Source organism: Capra hircus, chromosome 21 (assembly GCF_001704415.2).
Source record: "Capra hircus breed San Clemente chromosome 21, ASM170441v1, whole genome shotgun sequence".
Taxonomy (NCBI): domain Eukaryota; kingdom Metazoa; phylum Chordata; class Mammalia; order Artiodactyla; family Bovidae; genus Capra; species Capra hircus.
In genome coordinates, this window is record NC_030828.1 from 41,007,920 (window position 1) to 41,023,790 (window position 15,871).

Sequence of the window (15,871 nt, forward strand, 5' to 3'; positions counted from 1 at the left end):
ATTAAAATGTTCAACGGCATAACTGAAGATGACTCAGTAAGGATTAAACAAGAATTGATTCTCAATTACTACTCTATAATCTACAGAGGAAATACTCTTCCTAATTTTAACAGCAAGAAAAGATGTTCTTCTACCACTATGAATTATATAATAACCCATCTACCTCGTAACCACAGCCATCAAGTCTATACCAATGCACAATCCTCTGAATAGATTCTAGGAAAATGAAAAACAGTATGTTGTGTAAAAGCCAAACTATGGATGGACTGACAACTGCTGTTGTTAGCGTTTTTAAATTCACACTCACAAATATACACACTCATGACATGAAATTTATCTTTCCATTACTCAATTATTATTAAACAAAAAACAATATTTTTTTAAACTGAATCTAACATTTTCCCTTCTCAAATATGCCTCCCTTTGTTAATCAGCCTTATATTCTGAAGTGAAGCAGGCAATCTGGCAAAGGTTTAAGTTTATTTTAGAATAAAAGGGTTTAGTTATATCATGTTTGCTAGATTTGTTATATGTTCTATCACCCTAATTGAAAGAAAGTTTTTATATGACAACTGTCATCTTAAAAAAATGACATCACAGTATTAAGGAAAAACTAGGTAGCTGCAAAGTGTTTCTGCAGATTAAAAATGTGTACTGACTGAAAACAGCATCAAACTGATACTTTCTGCCCCTTGTCAAAATGCTTCAATTATTTTCTCGGGGGGGGAAAAAAAGAGAAACCGAGTTGAAGAATTGAATGGTCTGTTTTAACAGTGTGAAACTGAAGACAGAAACAGAAAACAACTGCCTCTCTTAGTTGAAAGTAATACTCGTTTACTATGAAACAACCGTTTGTCTTTGATTTGACGCAGGATACTGAATGGTTTTATGGACTCCTTATACTCCCTCCAAAATAGAGGCAGCATAATCATCATAGTCACTTTATAGTATGTGTCAAGGTGTTTTCATAGGCCTATTAAAAGTTACCGATACAAAATTATTTCTCTTTAAATATTCTAAAATGCCTAATATAAAGATATTTGTACTTAAGTCATACTATACAAAAATTTCATTCCCTCTTGAAAGTTTGTTATCCTGAATCTGGAATAGCAAATGACAAATACTACTATGAAACTAAAACAAGAAGGAAAAAAAAAAGGAAAACTAGAAAATTATTCAGGGATACTTATAATTTGCATTAAAAGAAATAATGAAAAAGTTTTCCAATGTATGATAACCAAGTCAGGAGATGTATAGCTATTCAGTAACAAGAGTAAAGTAAAGAAGGGGAATGACAAATCTTATTCTACACATGGAAGACAGGAAACGTAAGATAAATAAGAACAATTAAGACAAATTCATTGACCAGGACTCAGATCTGTAAACATACATGTTTCAGAATGTGAACCTTTGAAATGGAGATCTTTCCCTATCTTTGAAATGGGAAAAGCATATAAATCTTTTGAAGGAAGGATATGAAATAATCTAATCTTTCTTTATAAGCTACAATTTTATAAGTACAAAATAGTATAGGAGTAACAAAAAGCAAGAATAAGAGCACTTATCAAAGGAAAACATACTATAATCCATAATTTAAACCTTCCACATTGAAAAAACTGAAACAAATATCAAAGTCTTAAAAAGATTATTACCTCCTCCTTCATATTCTAAATAAAGGTTCCAAGCTTCAGATGTTTTACCCTTATTTCAGCTGCTACACACAGTGTGATTTGTTATTGATCTACATGTTTTTACTTATATGTGAAATACAGCAGAGAGACCACAGAAAGCTGGAGAAGTCCTATCAAAGATTTTAACAAAAGACTAACTCAGAACTCCTCCCCGCGCACTTTCTTCCCCAATTACAGAAAGCTTAGAACATATTTAAAGATGACAGAAAACAGTTTTAGATTTGATAATAGTATTGCATCAGTTAACTCCCTGATTTCCACCATTGTACTGTGATCACATAAGAGAATGCATTTGTGGTAAAGTAACTGATGCTTTTGAACTGGTGCTGCAGAAGACTCTTGAGAGTCCCTTGGACTGCAAGGAGATCCAACCAATCCATTCTAAAGGAGATCAGTCTTGGGTGTTCATTGGAAGGACTGATGCTAAAGCTGAAACTCCAATACTTTGGCCACCTCCTGCAAAAGTTGACTCATTGGAAGAGACTCTGACGCTGGGAGGGATTAGGGGAAGGAGGAGAAGGGGACGCCGGAGGATGAGATGGCTGGATGGCATCACCGACGCAATGGACATGGGTTTGGGTGAACTCTGGGAGTTGGTGATGGACAGGGAGGCCTGGGGTGCTGCAGTTCATGGGGTCGCAAAGAGTTGGACACGACTGAGCAACTGAACTGAACTGAACACACAGTAAAGTATCTAAGGAACAACATGTCTACTACTTATTCAGTTTTCTGAAGTGTTTAAAATAATAAAAGTACATATTTAAAGAGACAAGAGGATGAAGCAAATGTAGTAAAATTTTAACATTTAAAGAAACTGTGTGAAAGTGCATGAAATTCTTATAACTTTTCCTTAAGTTTGAAGTTATGTCAAAAGAAAATGTTACAAGGAAAAGGAAGCTTAACTCTTCTGAAGCTTGAGACCAAAATAACTGTAACAAATCTCTTTAGTTTCATGGTCTTCATTTTTAGAAATACTAATTGAAAAAGGATATGTCACTTAGAAAGCAATTAATACTGAATTGTGTTTACAGTCCAAGGCAAGGTTGTTCACTGTTAAGTCATTCCTTTTGCCTAAGGTAGGAAAAAAGAAGGGTGAAATGGAGTGGACAAGCTGGAAGACAGATAAACACTACCTTCCTGGATTCTGATTTCAGAACCCTTTCCATTTAAGAGTCAAATCATGGTTGAGACTTTACAAAGTTAAAAAGTTGGCATTCTTGCCACTTTTCCCCATTAAAAAAAAAAAAAAGCATTTAGATTGGATTACATCTGCTGAATTCACGTGCTAAAGTTAAGCAAATAATTTTCTTCTAAGAAGCTGGAAAAATCTGTAGAAACTGAGTGCTACGATCCAAAAGGTATGACTAATTCACACTTTGGAATAAAGGAAAAAAAGAAAAGGCTTCAGTTTATAAATTAGTTTAACTTATTATACAAAGCCACATCTGGGAAAACATCAGAAAACCCAATGAAAACAGATAATAAAAATGCTAAGTAAATTCCATGAATTCAATCTTTTCATGAAAAACTCTATCTTAGCACTAATATGGTATTCTACCTAGATTAAGACCTAAATTTACTACCCACCAATTTAAAGAAAAATTTATTTCCACGGCAGGGATTCAAAGCCAACATTTTTACAGTGAACTCTATGTTTAAGAGTAAAAAGTTTTTAACTAATTCACAAAGGAAGTGTAAAAAGGAACAATTATTTCTTAATTATTCATTCCTGAGACACTGTTGGAAACCTCAGCTTTTTATCTATATACCTGGGTAACCTTAAAAGCACTGGTGTTCATAAAAACACTAAAAATGAGAAACAATCTAATGGATTAACTAATGGAGGCTAGGATAAATCCACAAAATGCAATACTATCTAACCAGTCAAACTGTATTTAGTCATCTAATCTAATGATAATTAAGAAAAAATGAGTTAAAAACAATGATATTCTTGTTGCAAACTGTTAAAGGAGGTTTATGTATAAAAACATTTAGAAACAGCTGGAAGAATATTTGCCAAATATAATTTCTGAGTTATCAAACTGCAAGTGATTTTTACTTTTTTCTTTGTCTCTATATAATACTTACGTTAAGCATATATTACTTTTATGGCTATTTAAACAAAGTTAGCTCATTTAAAAAGACAGACACAAAATAAAAATCAAATAACACGGTACACATTTTGCATTTTGGTAAGAAAACAGTACTGAGACATGAAAACCTCAGGGCATGAATCCGAAGTCGCCAGCTCCTGATTTAATCACAGTAGTTTCCTTTTACCCATTTCTCATATCGGGTTCTGAAATATTCTGTTGACAATAGGGTAGCTTTGTTTAAAGAAAGTTAAACAAATGAAAATGTTAAACAAGTGATTGTTTAACAATGTTAATGTTAAAGTTAATGTTTAAAGTATTAAACAAGTGAAAATGTTGTATGGCAGAATATTTATTGACATGAAAGGATATTTTCTGTGAATTGTTAGCTGAGTAGGCAAATAACAAAACTGTATACTATGATCCTACTAAATAAAATTAATTAAAAATTGTATGGGAATTTTAGACTTTAGTTTCAGTTCATCAGTTTCTAACAGTTCTTAAACAGGTATTTTTTTCAATAAAAAACAATTTCAGAAAAATGTAAAACCTAAAACAAAAAAAACCTTAAGTTGACTTGTATCTTCTTTCTAAACCTCAAAAAGGGACGGGCATACCTTGGAGATGTTGAGGGTTCAGTCACAATAAAACGAGTCACACAAATGTTTTTGGTTTCCTAGTGCATATAAAAGTTATGTGTTGGGACTTCCCTGGTGGTCTAGGGGCTGAAACTCTTCGCTCCCAAAGCAGAGGGCCTGGGTTTGATCCCTGATCAGGGAACTAGATCCGGCATGCTGGAACTAAAAATCCCAAAAATCCCACATGGCTGCAAGGAAGAATGAAGATCGCACATGTAAATACTGGTGCAGCCAAAAATAAATAAATACTTTAAAATAAAAAAAATGTTATGTGTACACTATAATGTACTAAGTATGCAACAGCATTACGCCTTTAAAAAAAAGTACGTCTTAATTAAAAATACTCTTCTCATTAAAAAAAAGGCAAGGTTGCCAGAAACCTTCAATTTGTGTAAAAAATAAAACAAAACAAAACCAAAAACCCCGGTGGTTAGGTAGTAAAGAATCCTCCTGCCAATGCAGGAGACACAGATTTGATCCCTAAGTCAGGAAGATCCCCTGGAGAAGGAAATGGCAACCCATTCCAGCATTCTTGCCTAGGAAATCCTGTGGACAGAGGAGCCTGGCGGGCTACAGTCCATGGGGTCACAAAAGAGTTGGACACGACTTAGCAACTAAACAACAGCAACAGATAGAGATCTCAACATTCTATCAGGAAAAAAATGGGGTGTCTATATTTGAAATCAAAAGCAACACTACCTAACATTTTCTAAAGAAATCTTCAGCATGTAAGTCAGTTTATGAATAACACATACAAAATAAGTAACCTAATATTTAAGTAAACTACTTCATTTCTAAAAAAAAATTTAAAAAAATCTAAACCCTAAAATTCTAATATCACCACATCTATATTACAATGCTCAATCATGCAAAAGTACTTTTATACTCAACATGCATTAATTATATAGGGAAGAGATGTTAAAGCTGAAACACAGTCCCTGCCCAGCATTAAACATCTTTAAATACACTAAGCAATTCAATGTACAGTAAGAAATTTCTTAGAGAACAGTTTGAATTCACATGCAACAACATAAATTAGCAAAAGGTTATAAAAGAAAAGTATGTAACAGGTAAAATTTCCAAAACTCCTTATTTTCCTCTACAAGACATTAAACCACTCAAAAGCTGCTTTACTGGAGGAAACTTACACCCTTTTCCACTGCAACTGCCATTTCATACACTAGTATCTCTGTCACCAGAGAAGGAACGCGAAAGAACGTCTATATGGTTTTTGCCGTTGTCACCTACTGTTTTCTCCTAGACACAGTCAAAAAAGATGGAATAGAGGAATCAATGGCCAGCCAGTTCAAAATGAAGTAATTTCAGTTCCTTCATTGAATACTTTTAGGTCTGAAGATGATTTTCATGTGGCTGTTCTTAAGCCTGATTCACAAAATGGAAATGAATTGCTTCATTGAGAGGTGCTGCAGCTAAATATATACTTTCAAAATACATTGGTCAAGATATTAATTGTGAAAAATACAACAAGGCATCCAAAGCTACTTAGCTATTAACCAAACAAACCCTACTACCACCACTCCCTTACTCCCCTGACCTTACTCTACCAGAGTAGCCAAGAAAATACTAGCTAGGAGAGCTTTTTTTCTTTTGCTACTGTTATTGTTTGAGGTTGGCTTAAGAGCAGACAGTACAAACTACGGAAAGGGCTTTCCCATTCACTGTATTTCAGAATTCTAAGAAACTAAGAAATGTAACCTGGATAAGACCTAGTTACAGCAGTAATACTCTATCAAAAATAGAGAAATTTATACTTTCTTCCTTTTAAACAAATTTCTATTATTTTTCATCTGAAGGCCAATCCTTAAGAGTTCTGCAAACTTTTCAAAGTTTATAGACAAAAACCTTAAACTCTTTCCTTCATCCTTATCCACATATTTAAAATAATATCCCACTTGATTTTCCCATAATACCTCCTAAATTATATTCAAATAAATTTCAAATATACAACAGACAAAGTTTAAAGTTAGTTGCCCCTTGTATGAAACATAAAGAAGTTAAAGACAAAAAATCAGAATTGAAGATTTTTTTTTTCTCAAAGATTGGAACACAAAAATTATAATAGAATCTGCACTTACTCTTCACCCCTTTCTTCCCCTTTCGTTCCTTCTTGTACTGTTCCTTCAGTTTACTTATTAGTCCCTGGTCTACATCCCAAACCTCAGTAGTTGGGGAGAGGTCATCTTTATCTACATGCAGCATATTATTAAAAGAAAAAAAATCAGCAGTTGGCAATGCAAGCTGTTCGCAATAAACTGTTATAGCTTTATATAATCATAATAAAAATGTACTGACAGTATATACTCAAAGTACATTAAAGGTGCAGTCTCACTTTTGGTATTCACAAGTCAAACTCTGAAAGCCCATCTCATAAGCTTCTAAACATTAGTACTACAAACAATAGTTAAATGGTGCTTCATTTCTATGAATTACAAATTTGAAGGTTATTATTCTTGTGGTAACTGATATTTTTACAACGGATTGACATTAGAAATCTAATGTTACAAAAATTAGATCACTGCATCTTTATAAAAATGTTAATAAAAAATTATTCAGCCAGCATCATAAAAGCAAATAAATGAATTACATGCGAACTACTCAAAAAAGTGCAAGCTGGAAAGGTCAGTGCTGTTTTATTGATGAAAATATTCATGCACCTTCTGTCACATTGATTCTGCATGCACAAGATAACTGTACTAATGGAGAGGCATTCTAGTCCAATATAATACATACATGTAATTCCAAAATACGTCTCAAATAATCCATACAAAGCATTCAGAGAATCCCACCTCTGCCCCCATCCCATCCAAATAGTTCAACATCTCATTACCTTCTTCCATTGGTCTACAACTAAGATTAGCAAAAAAACAAACAAACAAACAAAAAAACAAAAAAAACTCAAATTCCACTGAAGAACTTTTTAAGAGTTGATATTTTTAGGGTAAGATAAAAGCAGTGACAAGCATGGAGAAGTGAAAACATACATTGCTGTACATCTGTTACAGATGGTACTTCAGCTATTTTAGCTGAATAAACAAATCCATATTTGTTTTAAGTAAATACTTGTGCCTATAAAAAATTTACCCTATAGAATACTAGAGGAAAGCAGCATTAAAAAAAGGCAAAACAAAAATATGTCTATTTGAATTATTTTACATATTAAAGGCTTTTCCATCTTTTAAGTTTTAAACTGTTACTTTTTAAGTTTAAAGCTGTTATTTGAAAGTTTAACATTCTGTTGAAGATCAATGAAGAGTTAGTTTACATAACCCTGTTACTAAATAAAAATTATACCAAAACACGTAAGTTAAGTCAATCAAGAAGACTGATATAAAAGGGAGATTTTAGAGAAAATATACTTTCACAATTTTTGATAACTTATTATATTTCTGGCCTATAAGGCTTATAAACTCCATAGGCCTCAATATACGGTGGACATAAAAAACATCCTTTTTCCTTATAGATAGTTATTTGTAGCAAACATAAAAGATCCTCATATTTAAATGTTACACTGGGGAATTTCTTGGTCTTTCAGTGGTTAGGACTTGGTGCTTTCACTGCCTGTTAAGTTTGACTCCTGGTCAGAATTAAGATTCTGCAAGCCTCTTAGGGGAGAAAAAAAAGGGTACACAGAAATTCAATTTTCTGTACCTTGAGGTTTTCCTACTAACACAGCCATCATTTTCTACCTTATGGTACTATGATCTTAGGTAGTCAGTGTGTAAAAAGCTAAACTCAAAACTTTAATATGCTAACTTGAATTAGCTGAAACTAGGTTATCAAAGCCTGAAATTTACACGTGATTATCAAATCTGCAAACTGTAATACTGTCGTAATACTGACTTAAAGAGAAAATTCATTTTTCCTGTACCCTACTCATGAATTTCCTGAAAACAATGTTATATCAAGAATCGTTCTGTCAATTTATCTAATATGCTAAGAAAAAAGCGATCTAAAGAATTAATTGCTTTGTGCTCATTTTAATAAAGCTAGTAATTCTTATTTTTAAAAGGGACAAACGGACACATTTGGAGCAAATTTTGTCAACCTCATAGAAACAGCAACAAAAACCTTCAGTGGTATAAACTTTACACATGAAATTAAACAGGAGTTTTTTAAAAGACCTCTGTATAAAAAGTAGAGCTGTGAATGCTGTAACTGGAGTAGCAAAGGGTAGTGAAGTGAGAAAGCAAAGGGAGTAAAAAGGATAAGCTTAAGAAGAAAAGAAATATTACTTGCAAGATAAACTTGAATCTAGAAAACAAAGGTAAACTTAAGGCAGTGCAGAGAACAGGTTGGTGAATGCATATGTGCACAAACATCCTGAAACTTGCCTGGTAAGTAACAGCTGATTTGATATTGCTTATAAGAAATAGTTAAGAGCAAAAAGGAAGAGGCAGCATAATCTTCTACATATTAATGCTGTTTTAAAAAAATCTAGGGGGAAAAATACCAAGAAATGAAGTTGAATAAGTTAGGGGTACTTTTTTTTTTAATAAGAAAACACAAATATACACAAAAAAATTGATCCTTGACAACTCAAAACCACAAAAGCCTAAAATTCTATTGTGATTCTAACTACCAAAGCAAAGGAATTAAATCTACTTAGTATACCATAAACTTGAAACTAATTTTATTCAAATATTTAGTACTTTATCCATTTAAACACAGTCAGTATTTTGTAGTCCTATAAATTCTACAGACCACAGTTTGAAAGTGTAGCAGACAATAACTAAACATCTTTAAAATGTTTAGCAAAATCAGAAATGCTCACCAATATTTCTGACTATGCCAAGAATTAAGAACTATTAAAATTAAACCCACACTACCCTGACAGACGAAAAAGTTTTAAAAGCTTTCTAAAAAGGAGTGATTTCATAGAACAAAAGAATTCAAAATCAGAGATATTCGAGTACTATGCTAGTATACAAAATAAAAGTAACACAGATTATCCCATGTGGGTGAATACAGGGATGTTTTATTATGACACACTAGTTAGAAAGAAAAAAAAAATCTGTCCTTTACCCAGAAACTTAAATCTGAAAATCACTTTCCCATTTGTAAGTAAACTCAAATTGTAAGTAAATAAATATAAAGGGATATTTGTATATTCAGCCTCTTTGCTTTGGGAAAAAAACCTGAGTATGATACCTATTGAGTAAAAATGAAAAATTCAAAACTGCTGCTTAGATCCTTTATAAAAAACACTGCATTGATTCTGTGATAGTTTTCATTTCTTAGGGAAAGAAATTACTTGAATCATTTTGTTCTTAACAGAGTCCTTTCCATCTTAAGAACTTAAAATGCTTTAGAGATACTTTAGACTTGTCTGGAAGGAAGAGACTTTGTTGGTTATTTCCATTACACAAAAAGATTCAGGTCATTCTCAAATATTAATAAGCAGAAGTAAATAAAAGTTATCAACAGTCATCATTCACTAATTAGGTCCTCTCTTGAAACTGTTCTACAGTCAAAAGTTTTTGGACAGGAGGACTAATCAACTGCACACTTTTTATGACAGAAGTAACGCCATTTTATACAAATTAAATTCCTAAAATTTTTATATTCTTCTGATGGACAGTTAAACTTTCAGCAATTTTAGGTGAAGGGAATAGGAATGGAAATGTGCCAAGATTTAGCTACACAAATGTTTGAAAACTGCTTTCCATCTTTTTTTCTCCCTTTAATAATCTGGGCATCAGTAGTGCCCAGATAAATAAATAATCGAACATAATGACAAAATATTATGCACTTATTAAAAATGATGTCACAGAAGAATAATAAGTGGGAGTGTGGGTTATAAACCAGCACACAGCAAAATCCTGTTAAACACAGACAGATATAAATGTTAATCAGGGTTCTCTCTACATAACATTGTTATTGATGATTTTTAATTTTCTTCCATACATGTTATCTGTGGGTTTTAAACCTCCAAAAAAACCAAATGAATTATAAGATAAATATTTATATAATTTAAATATATTTCCATAATTATTTTAAAATCTAGAAAAAATAAATAGTACTTTAGAAACTATTGGAAAAAATAAGGTATTTCCAACATTGATAGGTTGCACAGTAAAGAAAGAAGAAAATTAGATATTTTTACTGTCCTCTTGAGCAAGACTAATTCTTAAGAAGGGTAAACTTCTATAACTTAGCAATTTTCAAAGAGTAAGTAGAAAAATGTATATTCAAAGTCTAGAAGACAATTGTGGAAATTGTTTTTTTTTAATTTTCAGTTAATAGGCCTCCTCTCCCTCCACTTAGGAGAAGATGTGAAAAATCATGCTTGACAATCATCAACAATGAGAATGCCGATAACAAAATCCAGACCTTTCAAGTACTCAATTTGTATCAGGATAGTCAATAAACGTTATCTCTCAGGTTCTGTCTCTCCTGCTATTAGCAATACTCAGCTTAAATATATACATGAGGCATTTTTATAAACTGAAGTGTGTCTCATTATCACCAAAGTAGTTTTTAAAAATCTAGTGATAATTTCTCTTGCTAGTAACTAAGCAATTTTGGTATTCATGTGAAATATGCATTAAAATACTTAGTACTCTTCTCCAATAAAGCTGAGTTCTCCCTACCAGGAACATGTTGGTATTAAATGTTGACTGAATGAACTTTTTTTTGGTGTGTCTATTATTAACATGTTTTTTAAAGTTATTTTTAATTGAGGATAATTGTTGAACCATGTTGTGGTTTCTGCCATACAATGTGAAATCAGCTGTTTAAGTACAGAATAAACATTTTTAATTGAAAGATCGATCACACTGGACCTAAGCTATTATCTTGAAATTCTTTGTACACTTTATATTTTACTTTCTAATGGCCTTTTAAAACCCTGTATAAATAGAATTGTTTTAACCCTTTTCGTTATAGCTGGATTATTATTAGCAGCAGATCACTTCCAAAGGCTAGGCTCTTAACACGTTTGTACAGTGAATGTTATATGTAATAAAGTTCAATAGTTTCAATAAATCTTGTTAATTATAGAGCTATTATTCAGAATTAATAGCTTTACTGTGTGTATATGAGCTCAGTCGTGTCTATTTGCAACCCAATGGATGTGGGTTTCAAGATGACTCTTTTCGGTATGCCTGTATGGTATTATCTGATCAGGTATACCATACAGGCATATTGAAGAGTCACCTTCTTGAAACCCAAATCCATTACCAAATTAAATCATGGGAATGTTTAAAACTGTGTACATGCTTAAAAAAAATCTGCTAAGAAGAAAGGAACTGGACTTCTAAATTAACTGAATGCTTCAATTTTAAATCAATACAAATTTCAAAAATCAAAATTCAACAAAAGACATATATTAAACAGTTTAGCCACCAAATCTAAATAAACTGATGCAAAATACTCTGAAATTATTGAATACCACTCTTCTCCTTGCTCTCAGTTGAACTGCCAGCATACATTCAGATACACACATTCCACATACAATATTTAATATAATACATATGTAAGGCCTAGATGTTTTCCCACCCCTGTATTTCTTTATCACCTTACCCCATTCTGTGCCATCCCCTGAACTTCGTGCTTCTCCAGCTCCTTCACCATCTTCAGCAGTTACTAAAAAATCAAATTCTTTCAGTGCTTCCTCAGTATCTGGATCATCAGTTAGGTCAGCAGCTAAGCCTTCATTACCTATCTGTAAAGGGAACACAAGCCAAGAATTACCTTTATGATAAATTGTAAAGGTATCCTTTATGTTTTCACACAATTATCTTTACTATTGCACTCCCATTTTTAGGTTATTTAGAAACAAAAATCTTAAGATTTTCCAGAGAGTTCAACAATCTCAAATTATATCCTAGAGAAATGGTTGTCAATAGTGCTCTGAAGTGTGATGCAAGTAGTGTGGCGGTTAAGAATGATTAAAATCTTGATCTTCAAATATGATGATCCTCACAAAGAACGTCTCTAGCTACAAGAGATTTACAGGTAACTCCATTAAAGACCTGTGCAGTCACTTACATTCCAGTATGTTGTGTTGAATTGACCTCATTCACTGAAAACTGCACCTATAGTCCATAACTCATAAGGATATGGCATAGTTAATAAGGACAATAATGCAAGTCAATAGCTGCGGAATTTATAGTAATGCTTCTCAGAACAACAACAACCAAAAAAAAAAAAAAAATCAAAACGTCTGTTCACCCATGTTTCACATGAGTATGTGGCAGAAAGGCTGAAAACTGCTTTTACAGACTGGAGGTATTTGAGGAAAACTGGAATTTTCCCCACATTACTGTAAAATCCCAAAGAACTAAAATGGAATTCAAAACCACAGTTGAAATACCGTACACTACTATGATAATTCACACATCGATCATCTAATCTATTTTTGCTCTTATAAATAATCTGTATCAATACTAAAATACAACACTGTGTTTCCCACGTTATAAGCAAAAGAAAACTCATTAATCCTTAACAAAGAGTGAAGAGTGTTGACACAAACATTTACATTTCTTAGTTTAATCCCTCACCCAGGGTGGGAATATCAACCCACATCAGTTATAACTTATCACTTGTTTACTGTACCTCAAGAGATACTCTACAGCAGTGATTCTTAATTGTGATAGGATAGTTTTGTTTGTTTTCAAAAAAGTTCCAAAACACTGGACTAGTCCCATAAAAACAGACCCTTTTTTGCCAATTAGTTAATAATACAGTAGATAATAATTTCTACTATATGTAGAGTAATTCAATAAGAACTATATAAAAAACTTTCAAATGACGTAATAAAAAATCATCAATAACTTCCAATGTAACTTAAGACATCTTGAAATTTTCTATTCCATGCACATGACTAAATACATTGTAGCTATTAAATACATTGTATTTAGTTATTAACACAATGCATTTAGTATTTAGTAAAGAGAATTCTTACTTTGTGTTTATTTATCCGATGTTTGTCTTTTCCTTCTGGGATGCCTTCAATCATGTCATTTTCCTCTTCTTCGTCGCTGTCATCAGCATTTTCTAAGAAATTGAATGTCTCAAGAACGTCACCAGAAGTCCTGTAAGAGAGGAAAAAGATGAATCAAAATATCCCAGTGATAAGTATTTCTTTCCGTCTATTTTTAAACAGTATTTGAAGGTAGTAGACAGATTCAAATTAAAACTTACTTATAATGTATTATCTAAATATTCTACCCAAAAATGAAAGATCATTTATGTTCTACAATTAAAGATGTTAAGTTTCTATAACAATAATACTTTAAGCAATTACAGCATCAAAGTAAAAACCCTATACTTACTAGGCACTCAAATGTAGTATTATTTCTCAAAATAAAAGTTATTGTAATTAAACAACTTGAACTCAGCATTTATTTTAGCTCTACAACCTTTTACAATGTGGTCCAAATGTTTAAGGACTAAAATTGAAGTATAATTTATGAGGCTACTAAGATTTAAAGTAATGGCAAATCAGATATAGAACATTCCAATCCTTTTCACAGGTTTTTCTTACCTACAAAACAGGATTTTAATATACTAAAGAAATACTTTCAAGTGTTTCAGAACCATTCTTACAATTGATTAACAGTCATAATCTATTTAAGTCATTTAAAAACTATAATCTGAATTCCTCATCTATATACAAAAAACAGTTTTCAAATAGTTATTTAAATCTCTAAAAACAGAGGCTGCAACAGAACAGTGAAATCTTCAGCTGAACATAGTCTCTCACAATGAAAGTCTCAATTCTTCCACTGACTAGCTGCCTGAATTTGGCCATGTCATTTAGACACTGTGGCTCTAATTTCTTTACCTGTGGGAATTAAACTCAGTTCAGTTCAGTCACTCAATCATGTCTGACTCTTTGCGACCCCATGAACTGCAGTACTCCAGGACTCCCTGTCCACCACCAACTCTCGGAGTTTACTCAAACTCATGTCCATCGAGTCAGTGATGGCATCCAGCCATCTCATCCTCTGTGGTCCCCTTCTGCTCCTGCCCCTAATCCCTCCCAGCATCAGAGTCTTTGCCAATGAGTCAACTCTTCGCATGAGGTGGCCAAAGTATTGGAGCTTCAGAATCAGTCCCTCCAACGAACACCCAGGACTGATCTCCTTTAGAATGGACTGGTTGGATCTCCTTGCAGTCCATGGGACTCTCAAGAGTCTTCTCCAACACTACAGTTCAAAACATCAGTTCTTTGGTGCTCAGCTTTCTTCACAGTCCAACTTTAACATCAATACATGACCACTGCCTTGACTAGTCAGACCTTTGTTGGCAAAGTAATGTCTCTGCTTTTGAATATACTATCTAGATTGGTCGTAACTTTCCTTCCAAAGAGTAAGTGTTTTTTTAATTTCATGGCTGCAGGTACCATCTGCAGTGATTTGGGTCTGACACTGTATCCACTGTTTCCCCATCTATTTCCCATGAAGTGATGGGACCAGATGCCATGATCTTTGTTTTCTGAATGTTGAGCTTTAAATCAACTTTTTCACTCTCTTCTTTCACTTTCATCAAGAGGCTTTTGAGTTCCTCTTCACTTTCTGCCATAAGGGTGGTGTCATCTGCATATCTGAGGTTATTGATATTTCTCCTGGCAATCTTGATTCCAGCTTGTGCTTCTTCCAGACCAGTGTTTCTCATGATGTACTCTGAATATAAGTTATATAAACAGGGTGACAATAAACAGTCTTGACGTAACTCCTTTTCCTATTTGGAACCAGTCTGTTGTTCCATGTCCAGTTCTAACTGTTCCTTCCTGACCTGCATGTAGGTTACTCAAGAGGCAGGTCAGGTGGTCTGGTATTCCCATCTCTTTCAGAATTTTCCACAGTTTATTGTGATCCACACAGTCAAAGGCTTTTGCATAGTCAATAAAGCAGAAACAGATGTTTTTCTGGAACTCTCTTGCTTTTTCCATGATCCAGCGGATGTTGGCAACTTGATCTCTGGTTCCTCTGCCTTTTTGAAAACCAGCTTGAACATCTGGAAGTTCACGGTTCACGTATTGCTGAAGCCTGGCTTGGAGAATTTTGAGCATTACTTTCTAGCATGTGAGATGAGTGCAGTTGTGCGGTAGTTTGAGCATTCTTTGGCATTGCCTTTCTCTGGGATTGGAAGGAAAACTGCCAAAATGCCAGCTAATTTGGAAAACTCAGCAGTGGCCACAGGACTGACCAGTTTTCATTCCAATCTCAAAGAAAGGGAATTAAACTAGATGATCTCAAATATCCTGACCAATACGATGAGTACATGGTAACAAAAAGAATAATAGTCTAAAAGTTAGGTTTTTCCCCTATCCCTGACTGGTTCTATTAGTCTAAATTAAGGGTATCATACAATTCAGACTAGCTTTTAATAGCACTTTGATACAGGGTCTTAATAGGTCTACTATACTGTGCCTAATCTAGTACATGGTTCAAGGACCTGTATAAAAACTGAATGTAGAAAG

At 33.3% G+C, this 15,871-nt stretch overlaps 1 protein-coding gene across 4 annotated transcripts in view; it reads right to left on the reverse strand.

The window, feature by feature from the left end:
* STRN3 (striatin 3) overlaps positions 1-15,871 on the reverse strand; it is a 105,819-nt gene that overhangs the window by 26,165 nt on the left and 63,783 nt on the right. For 2 of the 4 annotated variants that reach the window (XM_018065902.1, XM_018065899.1), the window contains exons 6-8: positions 13,349-13,478; positions 11,965-12,106; positions 6,519-6,629 (exon numbers count right to left, since the gene is read on the reverse strand). In XM_018065902.1, coding sequence (XP_017921391.1) covers positions 6,519-6,629; positions 11,965-12,106; positions 13,349-13,478 — 383 coding nt within the window. The remainder of the gene's footprint in view (positions 1-6,518; positions 6,630-11,964; positions 12,107-13,348; positions 13,479-15,871) is intronic. The other 2 variants (XM_018065900.1, XM_018065903.1) reach the window with 1 other exon arrangement.